General features: G+C 47.5%; 1 protein-coding gene across 1 annotated transcript; it reads left to right on the top strand.

The window, feature by feature from the left end:
- The first annotated feature begins 316 nt into the window (after positions 1-316).
- Positions 317-22726, top strand: NR6A1 (nuclear receptor subfamily 6 group A member 1). Its single transcript, XM_070955910.1, has 9 exons — positions 317-470; positions 3625-3855; positions 7319-7374; positions 7581-7738; positions 7869-8096; positions 9767-10021; positions 17965-18086; positions 20797-20949; positions 22638-22726. The coding sequence occupies exons 1-9, from the start codon at positions 317-319 to the stop codon at positions 22724-22726; spliced, it is 1446 nt and encodes a 481-aa protein (XP_070812011.1).
- The last annotated feature ends 5029 nt before the right edge of the window (positions 22727-27755 follow it).

The following is a 27755-nucleotide window of genomic DNA, read 5'->3' as shown; positions in this document are numbered from 1 at the left end:
ATACTTCCGTCTCTCTCTCTCTCTCTCTCTGTCTCTCTCTCTCTCTCTCTCCCCAAAACTGCTTATTACGTTGGGTGGCAGCGGGGAGCTTGGAAGGGTTCATGGCTGTCATCTTTCTTCACCCTTCTGCCCATCATCATCATCATCATCATCATCATCATCATCATCATCATCATCCTTGTCAAAGAGAGCAAAGAAAACAGGCTTAAGATACAGAAGGATCTTGACAGACTTGAACATTGGGTGCTATCTAAGAAAAATGAAATTCAAGGGTGAAAAAAAAAGGAAGGTTCTACATATAGGCAAAAAACCCCAAATGCACAGGTACAGTATAGATGGTAGCTCACTCAATAGTAATAACTGTGAGAAGGATCTTGGGAGTCCTAGTGGACAATCACTTGCGTTCTTTGACAAAGTGACAAAATTAGTGGACCAGAGGAATACTGTGGATATAATTGACTTGGGCTTCAGTAAGGCATTTGATAAAGTAGGCCATAACCTACTACTAGATAAAGTAGGAAAATGTGGGTTAGACAGCATCACCACCAGATGGATTTGTAACTGGCTGACCACACTCAACATGTAGTCCTCAATGGAACTGCATCTACATGGAGGGAGGTATGCAGTGGGTACCCCAAGGCTCTGTTTTAGGCCCAGGACTCTTCAACATCTTCATCAATGACTTGGACGAGGGGATAGATGGGGAACTCATCAAATTTGCAGATGACACCAAGCTGGCAGGAATAGCAAACACTCCAGCAGATAGGCTCAAGATACAGAAGGATATGGACAGACTTGAACATTGGGTGCTATCTAAGAAAATGAAATTCAATGGTTGGAAGGTTCTACATTTAGGCAAGAAAAACAAAATGTACAGGTACAGTATAGGTGGTAGCTCATTCAATAGTGGTGACTGTGAGGGGGATCTTGGAGTCCTAGTGGACAACCATTTAAATAGGAGCCAACCATGTGTTGCAGCTGCCCAAAAAGCCAACACAGTTCTAGACTGCATCAACAGAAGGATAGAATCAAGATCAGGTGAAGGATTAATAGCACTTTATAAGGCCTTGATAAGGCCACACTTGGAATCCTTCATCCAGTTTTGGTCGCCACGATGTAAAAAAGATGTGGAGACTCTAGAAAGAGTGCAGAGAAGAGCCACAAAGAGGATTAAGGGACTGGAGGCTAAAACATATGAAGAACGGTTGCAGGAACTGGGTATGTCTAGTTTAATGAAAAGAAGGACTAGGGGAGACAAGATAGCAGTCTTCCAATATCTCAGGGGCTGCCACAAAGAAGAGGGAGTCAAGCTATTCTCCAAAGCACCTGAGGGTAGAAGAAGAAGCAATGGGTGGAAACTAACCAAGGAGAGAAGCAACCTAGATCTAAGGAGAAATTTCCTGATAGTTACAAACAATTAATCGGTGGAACAACTTGCCTCCAGAAGTTGTGAATGCTCCAACACTGGAAGTTTTTAAGAAGAGGTTGGATAACCATTTGTCTGAAGTGGTGGAGGGTTTCCTGCCTAAGCAGGGGGTTGGACTAGAAGACCTCCAAGGTCCCTTCCAACTCTGTTATTCTATTCTATCTTGGCACTTCAGTTGAGGTTCTGCTGGGCCCTTCTGAAAGCAGGGAAACAAGTGGCAGGAGTAAACATTCACACCTACCCGAGTTCACACTTTGGGGTGAGGAAGCCGAGGCCCACCCCACTCTTTCTAGAGTCCAGAGAAGATGGCTTGAGTCCAGATGTTTCTCTTCTCGTCTGCTTTGCCAGCCCCCATCTCACCTCTCCCTCTGACCCTTCAGGGGTCCCCGCCCGTTGAAGGAATCGGGTATAGTTTTACAAAAGGAAGGACTAGGGGTGACATGATAGGGGTGTTCCAATATTTGAGGGTTTGCCACTAGGAAAAAGGGGATCAATCTATTCTCCAAAGCACTTGGAGGCAGGAGAAGAAGCAACCAGTGGAAACCAATCAAGGAGAGAAGCAACCTAGAACTAAGAATTTCCTGATAGAACAATTAACCAGTGGAAGTTGTGGGTGCTCCAACACTGGAGGTTTTTAAGAAGATGTTGGATAACCATTTGTCTGAAATGGTGTAAAATCTCCTGCTTGAGCAGGGGGTTGGACTAGAAGACCTCCAAGGTCCCTTCCAAGCCTGTGATTGTATGTTCTAAGTAGTGTTTCTCCCCTTGTGGGTACTCCCATCACTGGAGATTTTCAAGAAGAGATGGGAGAATCATTTATCTGAAATGGCATAGGTTTTCCTGCCTGACCAGGGGGGTGGATTAGAAGACCTCCAGGATCCCTTCCATCTCTCTTATTCTCTGAGTTGGGATATAGGATCGGTAGGTAGATAGCGAGACAGACAGACAGACAGAGAGAGAGATGGATGTATTTAAGAGAGGTAGGTACCCCGTTCCCTGAAAATAAGACCTCCCCGTATAATAAGCCTACATAATCGGGCTTTTGAGTGTATGTGCTAAAATGAGCCCCCCCAAAAAAATAAGCCCTCCCCAAAAATAAGCCCTCCCTGAAAATATTTAACCGGATGTGCAGCCGGTCCCCACCATTTCCTCTGGTTAGGGTTAGGGAGACAGAGCTGGAAATCAGGTAAGACAGCAAGAGGAACTCCGTCTTGCTCCAGGTGCCCCAAAATAATAAGACCTCCCCGAAAATAAGGCCAAGTGCTTATTTCGGGCTCAAAAAAATATAAGACCGGGTCTTATTTTCGGGAAAACCCAGTAGGTAGGTAGATATGGATGATAGATAGATATGAATGATAGAGATAGATGGATGGATAGATATGTATTTAAGAGTTGTAGGTAGGTATGTAGATATAGATGATAGAGATAGATGATAGATATGGATGATAATTAGAGATAGATGGATAGATATGTATTTAAGAGTTGTAGGTAGGTAGGTAGGTAGATATGGATGATAGATATGAATGATAGAGATAGATGGATGGATAGATATGTATTTAAGAGTTGTAGGTAGGTAGGTAGATATAGATGATAGAGATAGATGATAGATATGGATGATAATTAGAGATAGATGGATAGATATGTATTTAAGAGTTGTAGGTAGGTAGGTAGGTAGATATGGATGATAGATATGAATGATAGAGATAGATGGATGGATAGATATGTATTTAAGAGTTGTAGGTAGGTAGGTAGATATAGATGATAGAGATAGATGATAGATATGGATGATAATTAGAGATAGATGGATAGATATGTATTTAAGAGTTGTAGGTAGGTAGGTAGGTAGATATGGATGATAGATATGGATGATAAATAGAGATAGATGGATAGATATGTAATTAAGAGTTGTAGGTAGGTAGGTAGATATGGATGTATTTAAGAGTTGTAGATAGGTAGAACAGGTGGGTGGATGGACAGATAGATATGGAAAGAGAGATAGATAGATAAACCAAGCTGCTTCCAATATCTTAACTCCTACATGGAGGGGATAGAGAGAGATTATACTCAAGAACCCCTTCGAAAGTGCCCTGCTTTGACTTCCACCAGGTTCAGTTGTGTCACGAGGCATATCCTTTTCTCCCCCCCTCCTCCCCCCCCCAACCGTTCACCTGGTCATCCTCCTCGCCTTCCTCCCGCAGACGACCGGGTGGACCAGCGCACCTGCCTGATCTGCGGGGACCGAGCCACGGGCCTCCACTACGGCATCATCTCCTGCGAGGGCTGCAAAGGCTTCTTCAAGCGCAGCATCTGCAACCGGCGAGTCTACCGATGCAGCCGTGACAAGAACTGCGTCATGTCCCGCAAGCAGCGCAACCGCTGCCAGTACTGCCGACTCCTCAAGTGCCTCCAGATGGGGATGAACCGGAAAGGTGCCGATCGATCGGGCGGGAAGCGGAGGGGCGGGCTTGGGTTGAGTTGGGTTTCAAATTTTTTTACTACCGGTTCTGTGGGCGTGGCTTGGTGGGCGTGGCAGGGGAAGGATACTGCAAAATCTCCATTCCCTCCCCAATCCAGGGGAAGGATACTGCAAAATCCCCATTTCCTCCCGATCAGCTGGGACTCGGGAGGCAGAGAATAGATGAGGGTGGGGCCAGTCAGAATTTTTGAGCAGGGGGCTGGACTAGAAGACCTCCAAGGTCCCTTCCATCTTGATTCCATTCCATTCTATTCCATTATAATTGTAATTCTATTCTATTCTATTCTATTCCAGTCAACCTGTTCTGTTCTGTTCTGTTCTGTTCTGTTCTATTCTATTCTATTCTATTCTATTCTATTCTATTCTATTCTATTCTATTCTATTCTATTCTATTCTATTCTATTCTATTCTATTCTATTCTATTCTATTCTATTCCATTCCATTCCATTCCATTCCATTCCATTCCATTCCTTATTCTATTCTATTCTATTCTATTCTATTCTATTCTATTCTATTCTATTCTATTCTATTCTATTCTATTTTCCATTCCATTATTCTATTCTATTCCATTCCATTCCATTCCATTCCATTGCTTATTCTATTCTATTCTGTTTTCCATTCCATTCCATTATTCTATTCTATTCTATTTTCCATTCCATTATTCTATTCTATTCTATTCCATTCCATTTCTATTTCTATTTCTATTTCTATTCCATTCTATTTCTACTTCATAGTAGAAGGAAAGAGAGACAGAAAGAGAGGAGAGAGAGACAGAAAGAGAGAAAAGAGACAGAGAGAAAAAGAAAAGAGAGAAACAGAAGAGACAGAAAGAGGAAAGAGAGACAGAAAGTGAGAGGAAAGACTGAAAGAGAAGAGAGACAGAGAGGAAAGAGAGACAGAAAGAGGGAAGTGAGAGAGAAAAAGAGAGACAGAAAGAGGAAAGAGAGACAAAAAGAGATGGAAAGAGAGAGAGAAAGAAAGAGGAAAGAGACAGAGAGGAAAGAGGCGGAAAGAAAGTCAGAAAGAGATGAGAGACCGAAAGAGAGATGGATCATGGCTGACCCCATCTAAGCAACCTTCCCGTGATCCTAGGATGGTGGAAGCTACTTTAGAGAAGTTTCAGGAGCTGCTGTCCAGGGTCTGGGCGGGGTCTTCAGGCCACAGCTGCTCATTTTAAGAAACGGGGCTGTTTTCTTCCTTGCATCTGGTTGGCACTTGGAGGCCGGCTTCCCATCAGCACCCCAAGAGAGCGGGAAACAGGGGGGCAGCAGCTGGAGTGGTGTGGTTTCCCCAGGGGGCAGCAGCTGGAGTGGTGTGTGGCCACCAGAGGGCGCCTGAAGGTCTTCGACCAGCTGTGGCCAGCAATGATGCAACACTCAACCGGGAGTCTCCAGAAAGCAAGTGCGGACCTACTTAAACAAGCAAACAAAAGTCCGTCTGCTACACACACACACACACACACACACACACACACACACACACACACCAACCAACATCCCCAAGGTGGAGCCCCTCTTTTCCCTGGCCAGCGGGGCGGTTGAGAACCCTGTTGTCTAGGGAGAAGAGAAAGTTGTACGGATCCATCTCTCTGCTGATCAGGTTGGACCAGGGTTGGTGGCCTTCTCATCCACAGCTGGCACGATTTACGGGGCTCAGTTAAGGTTGTAAGTCGAGGATTACCTAAAATGCAGAGGTCGCCTTCTGACTGAAGAATCCTGATGGGGGGCACAAAACGTGTCATGTAGCGCCTCCTCCTGGTCAGGAGATCACATAGCAATAGCACTTAGACTTCTATACTGCTCCACAGTGCTTTACAGCCTCTCTCTAAGCGGTTTACAGAGTCAGCCTCTTGCCTCCAACAATCTGGGTCCTCATTTTATCAACCTCGGAAGAACGGAAGGCCGAGTCAAACTTGAGCCGGTCAGGATCGAACTGCTGACAGTTGGCAGATTTAGCCTTCCATACTGCATTCTAACCATTGCACCACCACAGCTGATAGATAGATAGATAGATAAATAGATAGATAGATAGATAGATAGATAGATGGATGGATGGATGGATGGATGGATGGATGGATGGATGGATGGATGGATGGATGATTGGATAGGATAGGATAGGATAGGATAGGATAGGATAGGATAGGATAGGATAGGATAGGATAGGATAGATTGATAGATAATAGATAGATAATACATAGATAATAGATGGATGGATAGGATAAGATAGAGAGAGAGAAAGATAGATAGATATAGAGAGATAGATGATGGATGGATGGATAGGATGGAATGGAATGGAATGGATAGGATAGGATAGATAGATAGATGATAGATAATAGAGGGATGGACAGGATAGGATAAGATAAGATAAGATAAGATAGAGAGAGAAAGATAGATAGATGGATGATTGGATTGGATAGGATAGGATAGGATAGGATAGGATAGGATAGGATAGGATAGGATAGGATAGGATAGATTGATAGTAGATAATAGATAGATAATAGATGGATGGATAGGATAACATAGAGAGAGAGAGAAAGATAGATATAGAGATAGATAGATGATGGATGGATCGGATGGAATGGAATGGAATGGATAGGATAGGATAGATTGATAGATGATAGATAATAGATAATAGAGGGATGGATAGGATAAGATAAGATAGAGAGAGAGAAAGATAGCTAGATAGATGGATGGATGGATGATTGGATAGGATAGGATAGGATAGGATAGGATAGGATAGGATAGGATAGGATAGATTGATAGATAATAGATAGATAATAGATGGATGGATAGGATAAGAGAGAGAGAGAGAAAGATAGATAGATATAGAGATAGATAGATGGATGGATAGGATGGAATGGATAGGATAGGATAGGATAGATTGATAGATGATAGATAATAGATAATAGATGAATGGATAGGATAAGAGATAGATAGATAGATAGATAGATAGATAGATAGATAGATAGATAGATAGATAGATAGAGGGGGGAGGGGCAGGCAGGCATAGAGATAGACAGCCATAGCACTTAGACTTACATACTACTTCACAGTGCTTTATACCCCTCCTTAAGCTGTTTACAGAGCCAACCTATTGCCCCCGACAATCCGGTCCTCATTTGACTGACCTCAGAAGGACGAGTCAACCTTGAGCCGGTGGGAATCGAACTGCTGGCAGTCGGCAGAGTTAGCCTGCCATCCTGCATTCTCACCACTGCGCCACCGCGGCTCTATGACCTCTACAGTCAAGGGGGGAGGCGGTCCTGAGGCCTTCGGCACATGGGCCACGCCAATGTAGAAGTCACCAAAGGGCTCTCTAATATAAGAGCATGGAGGGAAAAATGCTTCGCTTCTACAGAGGGTTAGCTGGGCATCTTGCTAGAGTCCTGACCAGCTTCCTTTTTCCTTCCCTGCCAGCCATCCGTGAAGACGGCATGCCCGGGGGCAGGAACAAGAGCATTGGACCTGTCCAGGTGAGCTGCTACCTTGCAAGGTGTGGCTTTCCTGCTGCTGCCAAATTCCCACCTGCTCCCCCCCCCAATCCCCAGAGGGTGGATTTTGCGGCTCTTCCGCTGGCCGAATAGATGGGCCGAGCCACAAACCCAAACCGTCCAATCCAAGCGATCCATTTAACCCTCCGCTCCCCGGTTTTTCTTTCTCCGGGGGCGGGTGTGTGCAGATCTCCGAGGAAGAGATCGAGCGGATCATGTCCGGCCAGGAGTTCGAAGGGGAGCCCAACATCTCCTGGTGTAACAACGGAGACAGCGACAACAGCTCCCCGGGGAACGGGGTGTCGGAAAGCAACCAGCCTTCCCCGGTCTCGACTCCGTCTTCGAGGTGGGACTCCGCGGAGGGCAGCCCAGGCTTTGTGGGGCAGGGAGACCCGGGGGGGGGAGGCCTTCAGATCGGTCGAGGGTATCTCTTCCCTCTCCCTTCTCTCTCAGCCCTGCCTTGCCTCTTCCAGTAGGTCTGTGGAGATGAACGGATTTACAGTTCTCAGGGATCAATACATGGGCACGCCGGTGTCCACCCCATACCAGTACCTGCCGCACCTTCTCAGCTGCCCCACTCACACGGCCCTGCTGCCCCCCCAGCCCCGTAGCCTCGACGCCCAGGCCCACGGGCTCCTCATCAGCCAGCTGGTGTCTGCAGAAGACCAGGAGCCCTTGGGCACCCCGATGCTGATTGAAGACGGGTGAGTGGCAGCTCTCCCTCCTTCCTCTTCTTCCTCTCGGCACTGACGTCAGTCACTTAAATATAATTAAATCTATTAAGTGAGTATTGCGGGCCTGACTGGCGAAAGAAAACTCGGGACCGTATTAGTTGGAAGCATGGGGAAGAGGACTTCATCCTGCAATGGGTAAAGGTAAAGGTTCCCCTCGCACATCTGTGCTAGTCGTTCCCGACTCTAGGGGGCAGTGCTCCTCTCCGTTTCAAAGCCGAAGAGCCAGCGCTGTCCGAAGACGTCTCCGTGGTCATATGGCCGGCAAGACTCAACGCCAAAGGCGCACGGAGCGCTGTTCCCTTCCCACCAAAGGTGGTCCCTATTTTTCTACTTGCATTTTTTTTTTTTATGAGCTTTTGAACTGCTAGGTTGGCAGAAGCTGGGACAAGTAACGGGAGCTCACCCCGTTACAAGGCGCTAGGGATTCGAACCGCCAAAACTGCCGAACTTTCAATCGACAAGCTCAGCATCTTAGCCACTGAGATACCACGTCCCTATAAAATAAATAAGTAAAATAGTAAAAAAAAAGAAAGAGGGCTACTAGGCCCTCACTCCCCCCACGCCCCGTTTCGGGCCTAGTAGGCCTCCCTGCAGCCTCCAGGGAGCAAAAAGGGGCCTTGGGTGGCCACCTCCCCATGCCCCCACGTCCCGTTTCGGGCCTAGCAAGCCTCCCTGGGAGCAAAAATGGGCCGTGGGGGGGGCACCCCCTCACGCCCCGTTTCGGGCCTAGTAGGCCACCCTGCAGCCTCCTGGGAGCAAAAACGGGCTGTGGGGGGGGCAGCCCACCCCACCGCCCCATGCCCCGTTTCGGGCCTCATAAGCCTTCCTCCAGCCTCCTTGGAGCAAAAACAGGCCGTGGAGGGGGCCAGCCCGTCCCATCCCCCCATGCCCCGTTTCGGGCCTAGTAAGCCTTCCTCCAGCCTCCTGGAAGCAAAAACGGGCCGTGGGAGACACACACACACCCACTCCCCGTTTCGGGCCTAGTAGGCCTCCCTGCAGCCTCCTGGGAGCAAAAATGGGCTGCCGGGGGGCACTACACCTGCACATGCACGGCAGAGACTCTAAAATCAGCTGGCGGGCAGGAGGCAGGCATGTACGCGCAGTGGAGCTGAGCTGGGGCAATGGCTCATAGGTTCGCCATCACGGGTCTAATTCGGTAAAACCCCCAAAATCGAAGTTTCGTTCTTTGCCACTTCAAGCACGAAGTTCAGAAGCGGTCTCCGTGTGGGAACAAAAGCACTTCTATTCTTTTTTTTCTTTAATCCAAATAGCCAATTTTGCCATTTCGGCCAAACTCCCATCCGCTTCTGCAACTGTTCGTCCATGGTAGGAATCGAAGTGCCCTTCCATTTTTGCGCATTCATTATAGTCTTATAGCTGCGGTCAACATAGATAATAACAAAGCTCCAATTTTTTTTCCCTCTCGTTTCTTTTTTCCATGTTTAAACCCAAAAGGAAAAATTCTATCTTCGTTTTTATCTCCCATTTTCAAAGATTTTTTTTTTGTATTAAAATGTGAATCGTATTCCAGTTTTTATTTTATCTTTTTGCTTTATCACATGTCCACCATAGAAGATAAATAGTCCCACTCTTTATTTTTACACTTTATTTTTACTCTTTCCTGTTCCCGGCTCCCGCAGGTACAGAGTGACCCAGGCCGAGCTGTTTGCCCTGCTGTGCCGTCTGGCGGACGAGCTTCTCTTCCGCCAGATCTCCTGGATCAAGAAACTGCCCTTTTTCTGCGAGCTGTCCATCAAGGACTACACCTGCCTCCTGAGCTCCACCTGGCAGGAGCTGATCCTCCTTTCCTCCCTCACCGTCTACAGCAAGCAGATCTTCGGGGACCTGGCGGATGTGACCGCCAAGTATTCGCCCTCCGACGATGAGCTTCACAGGTAAAAAAAAAAAAAAAAAGCTTTGGAGGGTTCCTTGGTGCTCTCTGAGCTGGGTTATTTTCCTCCAGACGTTTCATGACCCAACTAGGTAACATCATCAGTGTTGGTGAGTGGTTTTTTTTTTTTGGACATCTGGATTCTTTCTCCCTTTTGGGGGAATTTCGGCCAAACGGTCTCGATTGGCAAAAGGGGAAGCCAGGATGGGCCCTTTCTTAAAAAAGGGGGGGGTGCCCTCCCTTGTCCTGCAGTGGTGGGTTTCAAAATTTTTTACCAGCGGTTCTGTGGGTGTGGCTTAGTGGGTGTTGGCATGGCTTGGTGGGCGTGGCAGGGGAAGGATACTGTAAAATCTCCATTCCCTCCCCACTCCATGTGCTCTATTGCTGAGCACATTGTAAGCCGCCCTGAGTCTCCGGAGAAGGGCGGCATATAAATCAAATTTAAAAAAAAAAAAATCTCCATTCCCTCCCCACTCCAGGGGAAGGATAATATAAAATCTCCGTTCCCTCCCCACTCCAGGAGAAGGATACTGTAAAATCTCCATTCCCTCCCCACTCCAGGGGAAGGATACTGTAAAATCTCCATTCCCACCCCACTCCAGGGGAAGGATCCTGCAAAATCCCCATTTCCTCCCGATCAGTTGGGACTCAGAAGGCAAGAGAATAGATAGGAGTGGGGCCAGTCAGAATTTTTACTCTCAGTTCTCTGAACTACTCAAAATCTCCGCTACCGGTTCTCCAGAACTGGTCAGAACCTGCTGAAGCCCACCTCTGTTGTCCAGGCAGAAGACATTTGGGCCCTTGGATCCCAAATACCCCACAGACCCAGGTTGAGCAGGAGCCCAGGTCGTCCTCGATTTACAACCATTTGCTTAGTGACAGTTTTAAGTTTTAAAGCAGCACTGGGGGAAAAAAATTTCACACTGAACAACTTTCATAGAATGCCCGTGGTGAGGTGATTTACATGCAGATCCTTGACATCTGAACCATATTTATGACGGTCACAGCATCCCAGGGGGGGGGGGTGTCACGCGATCCCCTTTTCGCCGCCTTCCGATGAGCAGACTCGATGGGGAAACCAGATTTGCTTAACAGCCTTGTTAGCTTCCCCCCGTTGACTTTTTGCACCTCAGAAGCTTGCAGAAGGGGATTGTGTGACACACGCACGCACGCACCCACACCCCGGGATGCTGCAACCCGTCATAAATACGAATCGGCTGCTGAGCGTATGAATGTTGATCCCAAAAACGGTTGGGAGTGTGGAAAAAAAAACAACAGCCGTAAGTCCCTTTTTTTTCAGCGCCATCGTAACTGAACGGTCACTATATGGAACTGTTGTGAGCCGAGGACCTGTATGTGGTGTTTGGAGAGCCATCCAGGGGTCCCCACTGTCCCCCCAATTCATCCTGGGGTCCCCCTCTATCACCCAAACTCCAAGGTTCCCTCCGTCCCCCCCAAATCATCTGGGGGTCCCTTCCATCCCCCAATTCATCCAGGGGTTTCCTCTGCTCCCCCCAATCGATCCAGGGGTCCCCTCCATCCCCCCAAATCATCTGGGGGTCCCTTCCATCCCCCAATTCATCCAGGGGTTTCCTCTGCTCCCCCCAAACGATCCAGGGGTCCCCTCCATCCCCCCAATTCATCCAAGCTCCATCCCCCACAATTCATCCAGGGAACCCCTCTACCCCCCCCAATCGATCCAGGGGTCCCCTCCATCCCCCCAAATCATCCAGGGGACCCCTCTGCCCCCCAATCGATCCAGGGGTCCCCTCCATCCCCCCAAATCATCCAGGGGACCCCTCTGCCCCCCAATCGATCCAGGGGTCCCCTCCATCCCCCCCAAATCATCTGGGGGTCCCTTCCATCCCCCAATTCATCCAGGGGTTTCCTCTGCTCCCCCCAATCGATCCAGGGGTCCCCTCCATCCCCCCAAATCATCTGGGGGTCCCCTCCATCCCCCCAAATCATCCAGGGGTCTCCTCTGCTCCCCCCAATCAATCCAGGGGTCCCCTCCATCCCCCCAAATCATCTGGGGGTCTCCTCTGCCCCATCCCTCATCATCAGCCTTCCTTCCCAGCTCCCTTACAAGTGTTCGGCCACCTCTGGAGACTTCCTATCAAGCAGATGTGAGCATTTCCTTGAACCTCCTCCTCCCGACCTTCTCTAGGGTCTCCCTCCCCAAAACCAGCTTTGAAGAGGTTTCCCCCGCCCCCCGCGCCCCCCTCAGGGCAAAACCCCGATAAAGGAAAGACTTGTCCCCTTTCCAGATGTTGAGCCTGCTCTTTCACCACCAGCCCCCTGTGTTCCTCCTGGCCACGGGGACTGAGGGGAGCCCCCCCCATGTCCTGCACATCTGTCTCGCCTCTCCCACTTTCGTTGTTCTTCCTTTGGAAACCTTGACCCGCCCTAAGCTTCGGACTTTGCCTTGAAACTCCTACCCTCCCTTTAAATCAAGCCTTGTCCAACAAACCCCCCCCCCCCAGCTGCACGTTTGCAACGAGGAGTAAAATTTATAGCATCTGGTTTTCTCATCTCCTCCGTTCTCTTATCAGGAGCTGAAAAGGGCCGCACCAGCCGCCAGATTGGGTCTCTGGGGAGAGGGGGGGAGGGCCCTCCGGTGATTCTCTAAGGGGGGGGCAGACATCTCCAGAAAGAGATGCAGAAGACCTGACCCAGGTCCTAGGATGCTTTCCAGCCAACCCTAGAATCAGAATAACAGAGTTGGAAGGGACCTTGGAGGTCTTCTAGTCCAACCCTCTGCTTAGGCAGGAAAGCCTACACCACTTCAGACAAATGGTTGTCCAACCTCTTCTTAAAAACCTCCAGTGTTGGAGCATTCACAACTTCTGGTGGCAAGCAGTTCCACTGGTTAATTCTTCTCACTGTCAGGAAATTTCTCCTTAATTCCAAGTTGCTTCTCTCCTTGACGAGTTTCCATCCGTTGCTTCTTGTCCTGCCCTCAGGTGCTTTGGAGAATAAGTTGACCCCCCTCTTCTTTTGGGGCAGCCCCTCAAATACTGGAAGATCACTATCATATCACCCCCACCCCCAGGGGTGAAATGTAAAATTTGTTACTACCGGTTCTGTGGGCGTGGCTTGGTGGGGGTGGGGTTAATGTGACTGGGTGGGTGTGGCCAACTTTTTTTTTTTTTAACTTTTCAAAACATTTTTTCTAATGCTTTGAAAAGCCTCTGCCGATCAGGCAACTCAGCTGGGATCGTCAGAGACTTTTCAAAGCATTTTTTAAACCACCTCTTTGGCCAAGAGGTTGCAGAAAAAAAATGCTTTGAAAAGCCTCTGACGATCCCAGCTGAGCCGCGCGATCATCAGAGGCTTTTTTTTTTTTTTTACTTTTAAAAGCATTTTTTCGTCGGAAGAGGTTGTAGAAAAACGCTTTTAAAAGTAAAAAAAAAAAATAAAGCCTTTGATGATTGCTCGGCTCAGCTGGGCATGGGGGGGGGCGCAGGGATTTTTGCTACCGGTTCTCCGAACCACCCGCCGCCATCGCTACTGGATTGGGCGATCCGGTCCGAACCGGGAGCATTTCACCCCTGCTCCCACCCCACCCCCAGTCCTTCTTTTCACTGGACTAGGCATAGTGTCTTACGGAGATGCTCCATCATCCAGGTCATGGTTGTCCCAAAGGAAAGGCTGGCCTGTCTCTTGGCTTGTTTTCTTTGAAAAGGTCTCACTTCTCATCCACGAAGGAAGTGACAAAGACGCTTCTTGGGTGAAAAACTAAAACAAAACACACACAAACCAAGGAAGTCTGGCTTCCTTTTGGAAAAAGCATCTTTGAGGCATTCTGCTTCCGTCACCCAAGAGGTGGCAGAGACGATGGGTGGTGTGGCCTCCAGATAAGAATAGAATAGAATAGAATAGAATAGAATAGAATAGAATAGAATAGAATAGAATAGAATAGAATAGGGAATAGAATAGAATAGAATAGAATAGAATAGAATAGAATAGAATAGAATAGAATAGAATAGAATAGAATAGAATAGAGGATAGAATAAGATAGAATAGAATAGAATAAAGGATAGAATAGAATGAATAGAATAGAATAGAATAGAATAGAATAGAATAGAATAGAATAGAATAGAATAGAATAGAATAGGGGATAGAATAGAATAGAATAGAATAGAATAGAATAGGGAATAGAATAGAATAGAATAGAATAGAATAGAATAGAATAGAATAGAATAGAGGATAGAATAAGGGATAGAATAGAATAGAATAGAATAGAATAGAATAGAATAGAATAGAATAGAATAGAATAGAATAGAATAGAATAGAATAGAATAAAGGATAGAATTGAATAGAATAAAATAGAATAGGGGATAGAATAAGGGATAGAATAAGAGATAGAATAGAATGCAGAATGGAATGAAATAGAATAGGAATAGAATAGAATAGAATAGAATAGAATAGAATAGAATAGAATAGAATAGAATAGAATAGAATAGAATAGAATAGAATAGAATATGCAATGAAAGAAGAGAAGAGAAGAGAAGAGAAGAGAAGAGAAGAGAAGAGAAGAGAAGAGAAGAGAAGAGAAGAGAATTCTTTATTGGCCAAGTGTGATTGGACACAGAAGGAATTTGTCTTTGGTGCATACGCTCTCAGTGTACATAAAGAAAAAATAAAATACATTCATCAAGAATCATAAGATACAACACTTAGTGATAGTCATAGGTTACTAAATAAGCAATCGTATCATACTAGGAAACAAATAAAGCAATATAAATCATAAAGATTCAAGCAACATGGTTATAGTAATAAGCGGGAGGAGATAGGTCCTAGGAAAGATGAGAAGAAGAATAGTAATACAGTCTTAGTAAATAGTTTGACAGTGTTGAGGGAATTATTTGTTTAGCAGAGTGCTAGCATGCAGGAAAAAACTGTCCTTGTGTCTAGTTGTTCTGGTGTGCAGTGCTCTACAGCGTCGTTTTGAGGGTAGGAGTTGAAACAATTTATGTCCAGGATGTGAGGGGTCTGTAGATATTTTCCCAGCCCTCTTTTTGACTCGGGCAGTATACAGATCCTCCATGGAAGGCAGGTTGGTAGCTATTGTTTTTTTCTGCAGTTCTAACTATCCGTTGAAGTCCGTGTCTGTCTTGTTGGGTTGCAGAGCCAAACCAGACAGTTATGGAGGTGCAGATGACAGACTCAATAATTCCTCTGTAGAACTGGATCAGCAGCTCCTTGGGCACCCAAGGAGTTCCTGAGTTGGTGCAGAAAGAACATTCTTTGTTGTGCTTTTTTGATGACGTTTTTGATGTTAGGTGTCCATTTTAAGTCCTGAGATACGATAGAACCTAGAAACTTGAAGGCAGACTATACCTTCTGCTGAAGCTCTTTTCCATGTGTTGACTTCGGCTCTCTACCAGGATCTTGGTGTGGGTGATGGGGAAGGACCCTTCCCTTCCTCTGACCCCAAAATGCCCCCCTAATCTGATGTCTTCTGGGAACTTACATCTCTGTGCTACATCGTTCCTCATTTATCATATCTTTCACATTTGGATTAACATTAATTTTATAATACGTTAAGTACATTACGCATTTAAAATTCCCCATTGTCTTCTTAACATCTTTTACTAATAATACCATATTAACATCAAATACCGTTATTCTCTTCATACATATACTAACAATTTTCCTCTTATTTATAACTCTTTCTTAATAAATTTTCTACTTATTTTTGGTCTCCTTCATTTCCAAGCTCCATTTTTATTCTCCAACCACTGATAAAATACTTCCCATATCATATAATATTCGGTTTGCTCTTTCTCCTTAATTGCTAACGTTAATCTATTCATTTCTGCACATTCTAATATTTTCCTTATCACCTTCTCTTCAATAAGAATCGCTCCACTTTTCCAATATTCTGCAAATACAATTCTAGCTGCAGTTAGTACATGAATAATTAAATATACATTCTCTTTATTATAGGTTTCCGGTAAAAGTCCTAACAGAAATATTTCTGGTTTCAACTCAATACTTCGTTGTATCATCTCTTCCAACCATGTCTTAATTTTCCCCCAGTACTTCTTTGCTTCTTCACATATGATAGTAAGATCCAGGTAGTTGTTGACACTTCCAACATTTAGCCGATTTATCTTTAAACGTCTTTGCCAGCCTTGCCGGTGGTAAATGCCACCTGTAAAACATCTTATACAAATTCTCTTTATATGCAGCTGACATCGTTAATTTATAATTCCTGTCCCACAATTTCTGCCATTTATCCAATTCTGTCGTATAAACCAAAGTTTTTCGCCCATGCTATCATTGTCTCTTTTACTTGTTCCTCCTCCAATTTCATACCCAATATGTTTGAGTTCTGTTTGAGCAGGTCAGCCCCATCCTGGCCTCAGGAATGTTTTTTTGCAGAATGGATACTCAACTGAATTCCTTCAGTGTAAAAGAAGCAAGGAGAGGATCATATTAGGTTAGACTTAACCCAGGCAAGACCGAGTGGCTGTGGGTATTGCATCCTAAAGACTATGTCGATTGTCCATCCCTGGTTCTGGGGGGGAGGGGAGAAATTGTCCCCCTCAGAACAGGCTCGCAATTTGGGTGTCCTCCTAGACTCACAGCTAAGATTAGAGCAACATCTGTCAGCTGTGGCTAGGGGGACCTTTGCACAGGTTCGCCTGGTGCACCAATTGCAACCCTACTTGGATCAGGAGGCTCTCCTCACAGTCACTCGTGCCCTTGTCACCTCACGGTTAGATTATTGCAACACGCTCTACATGGGGCTACCTTTGAAGAGTGTTCGGAGACTATAGTTGGTCCAGAACGCAGCCGCGAGAGCTGTCGTGGGTGCACCTAGATACACCCATATTACACCAATTCTCTGCGAGCTGCACTGGCTCCCTATTGATCTCCAGGCACAATTCAAGGTGTTGGTTATTATCTTTAAAGCTCTACATGGCTCAGGGCCAGGTTATCTTCGAGACCGCCTTCTACCGCATAGCTCCCAGCGACGGGTAAGATCCCAGAGAGTTGGTCTCCTCCAGGTCTTGTCAGCTAAACAATGCCGGCTGGTGGGCCCGTGGAGGAGGGCCTTCTCTGTGGCTGCCCCAGCTCTCTGGAACCAGTTACCTCCCACCCTATTGGCCTTCTGAAAAGCGGTGAAGACCTGGCTTTTCCAGCAGGCCTTGGGCCGTTGATCTTGCTCTTGTGATCTGGCGAGATCCGGCCATGGATGGTGTGAATGGCTTTTAATGTTTTTAAAATGCTTTACATGTTTTTTTTTTTAACTTATGTCACTGTTTGTATTAGAAAGTACTTTTAGTGGGAGAATATGCACCCAACCAACAACAAGACAGATTCTACAAGTTGCTACATACAAAATTGATAAACTGGGACTATAAATCTTGTATAACGTTGGGTGACTGGAATGGAGTATTGGATGCTAGAATGGACAAGAAGAGACTTTTGCAAAATACTCAAATGCGAGCAAGATTTCCTTAATCCTTTTTTGACATGATGGAGGATATGGAACTGAGAGACATTTGGCGTGAACGGAACTTTAAAGAATGTATTATTTCTGTTGTAAGCCGCCCAGAGTCCCTTGGGAGTTGGGCGGCATAGAAATATGATTAATTAAATTAAATTAAATTAAGGTCATTGAAAATGTCCTCCAACACAATGGAAGGCACTTGTTGTGTCAGGAGTATATAACCAGTGGGTCCCGGCGCTATGCCGTCCTATTTAGTCACGTTTTCTAAGCCGCGTGCCATATATCTCTGTATATAAGACACGGCAAATGGCTACTACCTCCAGAATCCCTGCTCCATCAATCTCTCTGCTCCTGCATCTTCTGCTGGGCCCTCCTCCTCCATTAGCTCCTCAAGGCCAGGAGCTGATCTGCACCAGAGAGAGAGAGAGACCAGAGGATCTGGGGATCGAGTCCTTCAGCCATCTTTTTCTCCTTTCCTGAAGGTTCAGCGAAGAAGGGATGGAAGTTATGGAAAGACTCATCTACCTGTATCGCAAGTTCAGCCAGTTGAAAGTCAGCAACGAGGAATACGCCTGCATGAAGGCCATCAACTTCCTCAACCAAGGTGAGCGGCCGCGAGGATGAGCTTTCGCCCTGGCCCAGAAGGTCTGTTCTTCTGGTGGTTTCATGGTGGTTAGAGAAGGTACAAACCACGTGGTCCCGTGGCAAGCACGCAGGGGGGCAACCTGGGACCCTCCAGAAGTTGCCAATCACATCTCCCAAACGGCCTCATCCCCGGTGGCCCAGTGACAAAGAAACCTGGGAGTTCTCATTGGCAACTTCTAGAAGGTCTCCAAGTTTCCGTCTTGGACCCAAAAGGCCTGACCAAAAAGGCCTGTGAAATGGGATCAAGGAAAAAGAGAAACAAAGCCAGGGACCCCCCAACTCAGGGGTGAAATCCAGCAGGTTCTGACAGGTTCTGGAGAACTGGTAGCGGAAATTTTGAGCAGTTCAGAGAACCAGCAAATACCACCTCTGGCTGGCCCCAGAGTAGGGTGGGAATGGAGATTTTGCAATATCCTTCCCCTGGAGTGGGGAGGGAATGGAGATTTTGCAATGTCCTTCCCCTGGAATGGGAGGGAATGGAGATTTTGCAATATCCTTAGCCCAGGAGTGGGGAAGGAATGGAAATTTTGCAATATCCTTAGCCCAGGAGTGGGGAGGGAATGGAGATTTTGCAGTATCCTTCCCCTGCCATGCCCACCAAGCCACAGAACCGGTAGTAAAAAAAATTTCAAACCCACCACTGCCCCCAACTTCATCGCAATCTGAGCCAAAGAAGGCATAATAATACAAGACGGGCTGTGCGGCAGGCCCAAATACATCGTTGTGATGACCGCTTGGCAGTGGTGGGTTCCTCCCGGTTCGGTCCGGTTCGGCCGAGCCAGTAGCGGTGATGATATGACGTCACCAAACCGGTTCCCCCCCCCCCCGCCCTCCCACCCACCCCCACGTTATTCTTACCTTTTATTTGGCCCCACCCCCAATCTATTGCTGCCGCCTGAGTCCCAGCTGATGACTAGAGGGAAAAAAACTGTTTAAACTCTTGCCTTCAAAGGGCCGCCCTACAGCTGATCAGTGTTAAAAGCAAACAAATGAGTCGGGTCGTAAGTGCGAGGACTGGTCGTAAGTGCGAGGACCTTCCAGAAATGACTCTGCCCAGCTAGCCACGCCCACCTAGTCACATGACCTCCAAGCCACACCCACAAAATAAGCCACGCCCACAGAACCGGCAGTAAAAAAAAATTAGAACCCACCCCTGCCGCTTGGGTGCGCCCAATGCCCGCCTTGAGATTTGGGAGGTGGGCGGGGCACACCTTCTCACCACCCTGTTGGCGTCTTCCTTCCTTCTGGGAGGCCTTTCTCTCCTGACAGGCAAGACAGTTGTCCTTTGGTCAAGGGACAGAGACAGTGGGTTGCATTATAACAGAATAACAGAGTTGGAAGGGACCTTGGAGGTCTTCTAGTCCAACCCCCTGTTCAGGCAGGAAACCCTATCCCAGCGTTGGCGAACCTTTTCGGCACCGAGTATGCCTGCCGGAAACCGGAAGACCATCTTCCTGGCTCTCGCATGCTCACCAGGCACCAGGCAGCTGCTCTTCCAGTTTCCGGCACTCCCACACACGTGAAGATCAGCTGGCCGGAACCCGGAAGAGCAACAGGCGACAGCTCGCGTGCCCGGAGAGATGGCTCTGCGTGCCACTTCCGGCACGCGTGGCATAGGTTCGCCATCACGGCCCTATCCTATCCCATTTCAGACAAAGGATTGTCCAATCTCTTCTTAAAAACTTCCCGTGTTGGAGCATTCACAACTTCTCGATCCATAGATTGAAGCTCTTCCTCTTCCTCCTCCTCCTCCTCCTCCTCCTTTCTTCTTCCTCCTCTCGTCCTCCTCCTTTCCTCCTCCTCTTTTACCACTCCTCCTTCTCTTCTCCTCCTCCTTTCCTCTTCCTCATCTCCTCTCTTCTGCCCTCCTCCTTTTCTCCTCCTCCTTTCCTCTTTTTCCTCTTCTCCTCCTCTCCTCTTTCTCCTCTCCTTCTCCTCTTCTCCTCCTTTCTTCCTCCTTTCCTCCTCCTTCTTCCTCCTCTCCTCCTCCTCCTCTCCTCCTCCTTTCCTCTTTTTCCTCTTCTCCTCCTCCTCTCCTCTTTCTCCTCTCCTTCTCCTCCCCTCCTCCTTTCTTCCTCCTTTCCTCCTCCTTCTTCCTCCTCTCCTCCTCCTCTCCTCCTCCTCTTTTACCACTCCTCCTTCTCTTCTCCACCTCCTTTCCTCTTCCTTGTCTCCTCTTTCTCCTCCTCCTCCCCTCCTCCTTTTCTCCTCCTTTCTTCTTCCTCCTCTCCTCCTCCTCTCCTCCTCCTTTCTTCTTCCTCCTCTCCTCCTCCACTCCTCCTCCTTTCTTCTTCCTCCTTTCCTCCTCCTTTTTTATCACTCCTACTTCTCTTCTCCACCTCCTCTCCTCTTTCTCCTCTCCTCCTCCCCTCCTCCTTTTCTCCTCCTTTCTTCCTCCTCTCCTCCTCTCCTTCTCTTTTTCCACTCCTCCTCTTCTCCTCCTCCTTTCCTCTTCCTCCTTTCCTCCTCTTTTTCCACTCCTTCTCTCCTCCTCCTTTCCTCCTCCTTTCTTCTTCCTTGTCTCCTCTTCCTTCTCTCCTCCTCTTCCTTTCTTCCTCTTTTTCCACTCCTCCTTCTCTTCTCCTCCTTTCCTCTTCCTCCTCTCCTCTCCTCCTCTTTCTCCTTTTTTTCCTCCACTTCCTCCTTTTCATGTGCTGTCCTCCATCCAGATATTCGGGGCCTGACCAACGCCTCCCAGCTGGAGCAGCTGAACAAGCGATACTGGTACGTCTGCCAGGACTTCATGGAGTTCAAATACCCGCACCAGCCGAATCGGTTTCCAGATCTGATGATGTGTCTGCCAGAAATCCGGTACATCGCAGGTAAGCAACTCATCCAGATAAGGAGATCCTGCTTGGGCTGGAAGATGGGAGTCTCCCAAACAGTGTTTCTTAACCTTGGCACCTCTACGATGTGTGGACTTCAACTCCCATCCGGCTGGGGAATGCTGGGAGTTGAAGTCCATACATCTTAAAGAGTTGCCAGATATCGCTCCCAAACCTCAAAGATCTTCCCAAGCACCCAGTTGCTCTTCTAGGATGAGCCTGTGGAACATCTCAGGAATGTTGGACTTGTTTTCATCCAGAACCTCTGGAGACCAATAGCCCACAATTTCTAAACTAACGAAGCAAGGGCCTCTTTCTGGCACCTTCTACTTGCTCTCAAATTCTCCAGGCTAAGAAGAGGCAGGTTCTCTTCGAAGAGCCATGGTGGCGCAATGGCTAGAAAGCAGTACTAATTCTGCTGACTGATGGCTGCCAGCAGTTCGATCCTTAGTAGCTCAAGGTTGACTCAGCCTTCCGTCCTTCTGAGGTTGGTAAAGTGAGGACCCAGATTGTTATATATATATGTAGGTCTTTGGTTATTCGGGTCTTCTCCCACGTAAAATTGGAAGTGTCTTGGCGACGTTTCGACGAAGTCTCATTCGTCATCTTCAGGCTGGTGTTCTCGGCTTCGTGCTTCCAGGAGCAATGTGAGATCGCAGCTGTCTCATCTCACATATATGTGAGATATATATGTCTTCTTAAGTTTTCGCGGGTGTGCATATGCAAAAAATTAAAATATCGGGTGTTTTCCCGCATCATTATAAATAAGTTGGTTAAAATATTTAAAATCCCAGCTTAAAATCTTCTAAAAATCCTTACAGAGCACTCTGCAAGGTCCCTTAAAACCTCAGCTAAAATCTTACCAGTGACTTTAAAAGTTTTTCTTAAAGCAACGTTTCGACAGGCTCACATCCTGTCATCTTCAGGCTCTGTTTCATGTAGAAGCTATGGGTTCTCTGTTGCAGGGCCAGAGCTGTCGCTTATCTATATTTGCTGCTGCTGACGTGGGAAAACACCCGAGATTTTAACTTTTTGCATATATATATATATATATATATATCCAAGTGCTATATCTATCTATCTATCTATCTATCTATCTATCTATCTATCTATCTATCTATCTATCTATCTATCTATCTATGTCTTTCTGTCTATCCATCTCTCTCTGTCTCTCTCATCCATCCATCTACCTACCTACCTACCAACCAACCAACCATCTATATTTCTGTCTGTCTGTCTCTCTCTCATCCATCCATCTACCATCTATATGTATGTTTTTCTGTCTCTATCTATCTACCTACCTACTGTCTATATTTATCTATCTTGTCTGGGTCTGTCTGTCTGTCTCTCACTCACTATCTAGCCACCACACCATCAGCTGTGGTGGCGCAATGGTTAGCGTGCAGCATTGCAGGCTAACTCTGCTCACTGCCAGGAGTTCGATCCTGACTGGCTCAAGGTTGATTCCGCCTGCTGTCCCTTCCACGGTCGGCAAAACGAGGACCCAAATTGTCAGGGGTCCAAAATGCTGACTTTGCAAACCGCTTAGCAGAGGGCTGTAAAGCATTGCGAAGCGATATATAAGTCTTAAGTGCTTATGGCTATTGGTCTCCCAGGAGGACGCAGGCACGGTAGCCACGATTCACGGAGTGTTGTGGTTTTTTTTTGTTTTTTTGCCTTGTCAGGAAAAATGGTGAATGTCCCTCTGGAGCAGCTCCCCCTCCTCTTTAAGGCCGTCCTGCACTCTTGTCGAGCCTCCATGAACAAGGAATGAAGCCGTCCTGGAGCTCCGTGACACCCCCAACACACACAAACACACTAATGAGCAAAGAACGGAGTTAGACACCCTGCGACGGGGGGGAGCCATCTCAACAGCCTCCGGCGGGGCAGCCTTGCCACCGAGAATCCTTTGGGGACGAAAGCAACCTCATTCGTTCGCTCGTTCTGGCCGTTTGTCTTTGCATGTGTGTGTGTGTCAGGAGGGGGTGTGTGAGATTTATTTTTTTGCTTTTTATTTTTTTTTCGTTTTGCTTTCCTCGTTTCATTTTGACTCATTTTTTCCTCTAATATTTATTTCACGACAGAGTTGAATGTATGATTTTGTTTCAACCCCTGCACGGTTTTTTTTCCCCCACCCCCTTTCCCCCACCCGCCAGCCCCACTGCTTTTTGGGTGGGGGTGGGGGGGGTCCCCTCACAGTTTACAAAATGTGAAGATGTTAGTTACAGTGTTTTTTTGGGGGGGATGTTAGACTTCTTTTTTTTTTTTTGTACTGGGGAGGGGAGGGAGCGGGGGAGGGGGTGGGCGGGGTTTGGGCTGATGACTAAGACTACCTCAAGGAGAAGGTGCTGCCTGCCAGTTCTGCAGCTCACACCTCAAGGGCACATCCCAGTGGGCCGTTGCCTGTCCCCCCCCCCCCATAAAACCTCACCCCAGCCGGAGCCCTAGAGAAGTGCCAAGCAATAGGGCAGGGAGGGAGGGAGCTGCCTCCCTCCCTTCCCCCCATCCAAAGCCTGCAGAGACCTCCCTTCACACACACACACACACACTGCTCATTCATTGCCACACAATCCCCCCACAATCTACAGACAAAACCATTTGGGACACTGCCACCATATCGGGGTGGTTGATCCTAGCATTCCAGGGTTATCCCAAAGGTATGCTTTTTTCAAGCGGCAACTGGACTTTTCTTGTTTTCAATAAAGGAAAATATTTGTAACTCAGGGTTGAAATGACGGGGTCTGAGCTTGGTGGTTTTCTTGCAGACGTTTCATGACCCAACTAGAGAACTTCATCAGTGCTAGTACTGTAGTAACTAATAGATTAGCACCGATGTTACTTAGTTAAGGCAATGAAACCCCTGCAAGAAAGCAAGGAAGTTCAGAGAGCACCAAGGACCCCACAAGTCATCCTCCTCCTCTTCCTCCTCCACTTCCTCCACCCAAATCCCCTCCCCTTCTAGCACTGATGATGGTACCTAGTTGGGTAATGAAACGTCCTTAAGAAAACAGGCAAGCTTAAAGAGCACCAAGGATCCCCTCATTTCTTGTTTCCCTTTGAAGGCGTTTCGCTTCTCATCCAAGAAGCGAGTATTTTTCTGTCGAAGCACCTGGTCTGCCCTAATATGGGAGGGAGAATACTGCTTCCCTTTCGCCTTTCAGCTCCAATCCAGGAGCCCTCAAGCAGTCTCATTCACGGCAAACCATTTTATACCAATTTTTTAAAATTGTAAAATTTTAAAAAGTTTTTCCAAAGCCCCTTTGTTGCATAGCTGGTGTTTTAGGCTAGGGGTCTTCTAATTATTAGTGATAATGATGTTCCAAACGTTGTTACAAGCCTGGGCTGTTGTCATTCGCCCGGCTTCAAAGAGCTCTGTTTTTCTCCGCTTTCCTCCAACACTTTTCTTGCCCGGTTGTCACAGCTTCGTGGCAGCCACCATGGCTGCCACCCCCCGCCACCAACTCACAGAGAGTTCCCTCCAACCTCCGAGGAACTTGCCTGTTCCTCTCGGTCGTCCGAGGGGCCCCTCTTCTTCCCCCATCCCTGCAAGACGGATTCGGTCCGAAGACCTATCAGCGGTGGTTCGGCAGCTGGGGTATCCGCAGGGCTCATCAGAGTCCGCTATTTTCCCGACTGTCTCACCGCGACGCCAAACCGGAATTCCCCATTTTATACCAAATTTGTATTTGCTGATATATTTGCTTTATTTCACCATCCGGTCAGAGTTGAAGAAGCTTCATGGATGAAAAGCGAAACGTCTTCAAGGAAAAACCAAGGAAGTCCAGGTGCCTCTTGAAAAAAGCACCTTTTGGCACAACCTTGACCTGGAGGACTGAGGATCTCCATAGACATTGAGCATTCCAGGGGTTCAGCTGAAGTTGGTGCTTCTTCACTTGGGGACGGGAGGGGGGAGGGTCCCCTGAATTTTCTCAGCTATTTCAGATCCAGGCCCCACCGTTCACTGGCTTGGACCCGTACTCACACAATAGCACGGAGCTGAAAACGTGGCTTAGTCCACGGCATCTCTTCTCCCCATATACGTGGCTCAATCAAGGCTTGGCCCATCTCTAGGCGAGCGGCTGGGCTGAGACCGATCCAGGAATTGCAGGTGAAGGGGTCTCCTTGCCCACCAAGGGGCCAGGAAATAATTTTGAAGGCTTCACCCCAAAATCTTGCATTCCCCCCCCCCACCCCAAGCCTGGTAACAGGTTCCTTGGCCTCTTGCATTTGACTGTGTGTGTGGGGGGGTGAACCTCCCCCTGGGATGGTGCTTCCGGCTGGGCTTGGCTCACCTTCCCCCACTTGACGGTTGCTGACAGATGCCAGCAAAGCAGAACGGGTAAAAATCCGTGGCTGGGATTGACGGGTCTTTCCGTGGCTCCGTGGGTCTCCCCAGCCACATTGTTATTGTTTTTTCTCAGGAAAATCCCCCTCCTTCCTTCGAAACCAGAAAATACCTCAACGGGCAGCGGTGCGAATCCAAACGGGTCACCTGTCCTCGGTCACTTTCCTCAGGTGGCGGAAAAAAAAGCTCGTTTTTGTTTCATCGCATTTTTATTTCCCTTTTTTTGGTTACAGTTTTCTTCCCCCCCCCCCCTGCAAAGAGCTGTCCACACCATGGGACCAGGCGTTACCCTTTGGCTGGCTGGCGGGTCTTGTGCGGATCGCTCGTGAGCTGTCCCCGCGGCCGAAAATCCGAGCGTCAGAACCCGAGCCCGACCTCGGGTTCGAGGCTGGAATTTGAACCCACCACCCCGTGGCCAGAAATGGCTTTCCGGCCTCCACTTAAAGACCTCCACAGAAGGGGATATGCACGGTTGCAAACCCACCGTTGGCATCCTTAATGTTACGCCCTTCTCTTCTGCCCCACGAGCGGGAAATAGGGGGTCAAAAATAGCGGATGCCAGGAGCCAGAAAGTAACGTTTGGCCTTGCCGGTAACGCCGCTGTCATCCCAGCCCGCAGAAGGGCTCGGAGGAGAGCTGTCCAAACAGGGTAAAACTGAATGTAAGCTGTTGAGGAACTCAGGTATTAGGTGAAGAAAAGTAGGAACGTAGTTTAGATAACGTAGAACGATTCTAGGTCGGTTTCTCCCACCCACCCCCACCCCCGGTAGATGGATTTAGTTTGAAGGACGCCCTTCTTCCCTTGCAATTCCCTTTCTCTTCCTTTTCTCGCGAAAGGGGCTGCATGTGTAACAACTTTTTTTGGGGCGGGGGGCTTGCTTGGCAGGAGGAGAGGATTCTGGGAGTTGAAGTCCACCCGTCTGCAAATGGTGGAGGAGAATGGTGACTTCAGGCCCTATTCTCAGCCCTAAAGAATGTAAGCAAATAACAGCGAAGACCTCTCGGCCTCTTTCCCCTCTTGATTCCACAAGCAAAGAAATCCCCCTGCCCCCCCCTTTTTTTCCTCCCAGTTTTATCCTGCCCCCATCAACCACTTCTGTAATTGTTGCCAAGAAAATCCCCTGGAATTTCTTTTAAATGTCCTAGGATACGGGGGGCTCGACATTCCGCTTCTAAGTCCTTCAAACCGACTTTTCTCTTTCGTCGTCGTTTTATCGTCGCTGTTTTCTAAAACTTGAACTGTTTTTTTTTAAAAAAAAACCTCCCCGCCCTCCCCCCCCCCAAAGGGCCCTGCCACTCCTTCCCTTTCTCGATCTGCTCCCCCTTTCCTTAAACCCATCGGCGCCCCGAGTCTGCAGAGAGACCCAGGAGGGTTCCCGGATCAGGCTTCGAGGTGGCAATCAAGGCAAAGAGACGGAGGGAGGAAAAAAAAAGGGACTAGTAGACTGAGAAGTAGATGGGCTTTTTTTTTTTTAAAGAAACATTTGTGGTATTGTAGATGACAATGCTTTCCGGAGGCTCCTTCGGCATGCTGGCGGCCATCAGTGGGGGGGTTCTGGGTTCTCCAGGTGGGTCACCTGGGCGGTGCCCACCGAAACTCAGGGATGTGTATTTAAATAGAACCCAGAGCCCACACTGCCACTGCCACTCCCAATACCCCCTCTCCAGGTCTCTTTCCTGGACTCTTGGCCACGGTTTCTGAGAGCCTAAAGCAGTATTTATCAACTTTAAGCTGCATAGACTTCAAGTTCCAGAATTCCCCAGCCAGCATGCTGGCTGGGGAATTCTGTGACTTGAAGTCCATGCAGCTTAAAGTTGCCAAAGGTTGAGAAAATCTGGCCTAGAGGTCAACTACCTCCCACCCCACCCCACCCCATCCCACCCCAGCCTGGGCAAGAAACTGCTGGCTGACTTCCGAATCGCGACCTTCCCGTGGGCACCCATGAACCTCAACTGAGCCGCCTTCGGGATAGGATGTCTTATTATAATTTGTTTTTGTTTTTTTTTAAATTTTCCTTTCCTGTGTATGAAAAAAAATGTATTGTTCTAGTTGTTAACATTATTGACTCGATTTCCATAACAAAACTACCTCTTGTGTGACATCCTGCTGAAGCATCTCCAAAGGGATTATATGGGGAAAGAAAGAAAGAAAGAAAGAAAGAAAGAAAGAAAGAAAGAAAGAAAGAAAGAAAGAAAGAAAGAAAGAAAGAAAGAAAGAAAGATTTTTTTAAAAAAATCCACCTTTTTTAAAATGCCAACCAGAAGAAATATTTGGCAAAGGGCTGTGTCCATCTCTCCTATTTCTCAATCAAGGCTCAGGGTTTTTTTATACCCACATTTTATTGAGATCATCACAATATACAATGCAAATAAAATAGGGAAAGGGGAAAGGGGGGAAAAAGCATTAATTTCTGTATTTAAATGAAGCCTCTGCCATCAATATTCATGTTTCATTTTT

This window comes from Pituophis catenifer, unplaced genomic scaffold (assembly GCF_029215685.1).
Source record: "Pituophis catenifer annectens isolate HBS135680 unplaced genomic scaffold, rPitCat1.0.hap2 SCAF_17, whole genome shotgun sequence".
NCBI lineage: Eukaryota > Metazoa > Chordata > Lepidosauria > Squamata > Colubridae > Pituophis > Pituophis catenifer.
The sequence above is the reverse complement of the archived record's forward strand: the minus strand, read 5'-3'. Positions and strand labels throughout refer to the sequence as shown.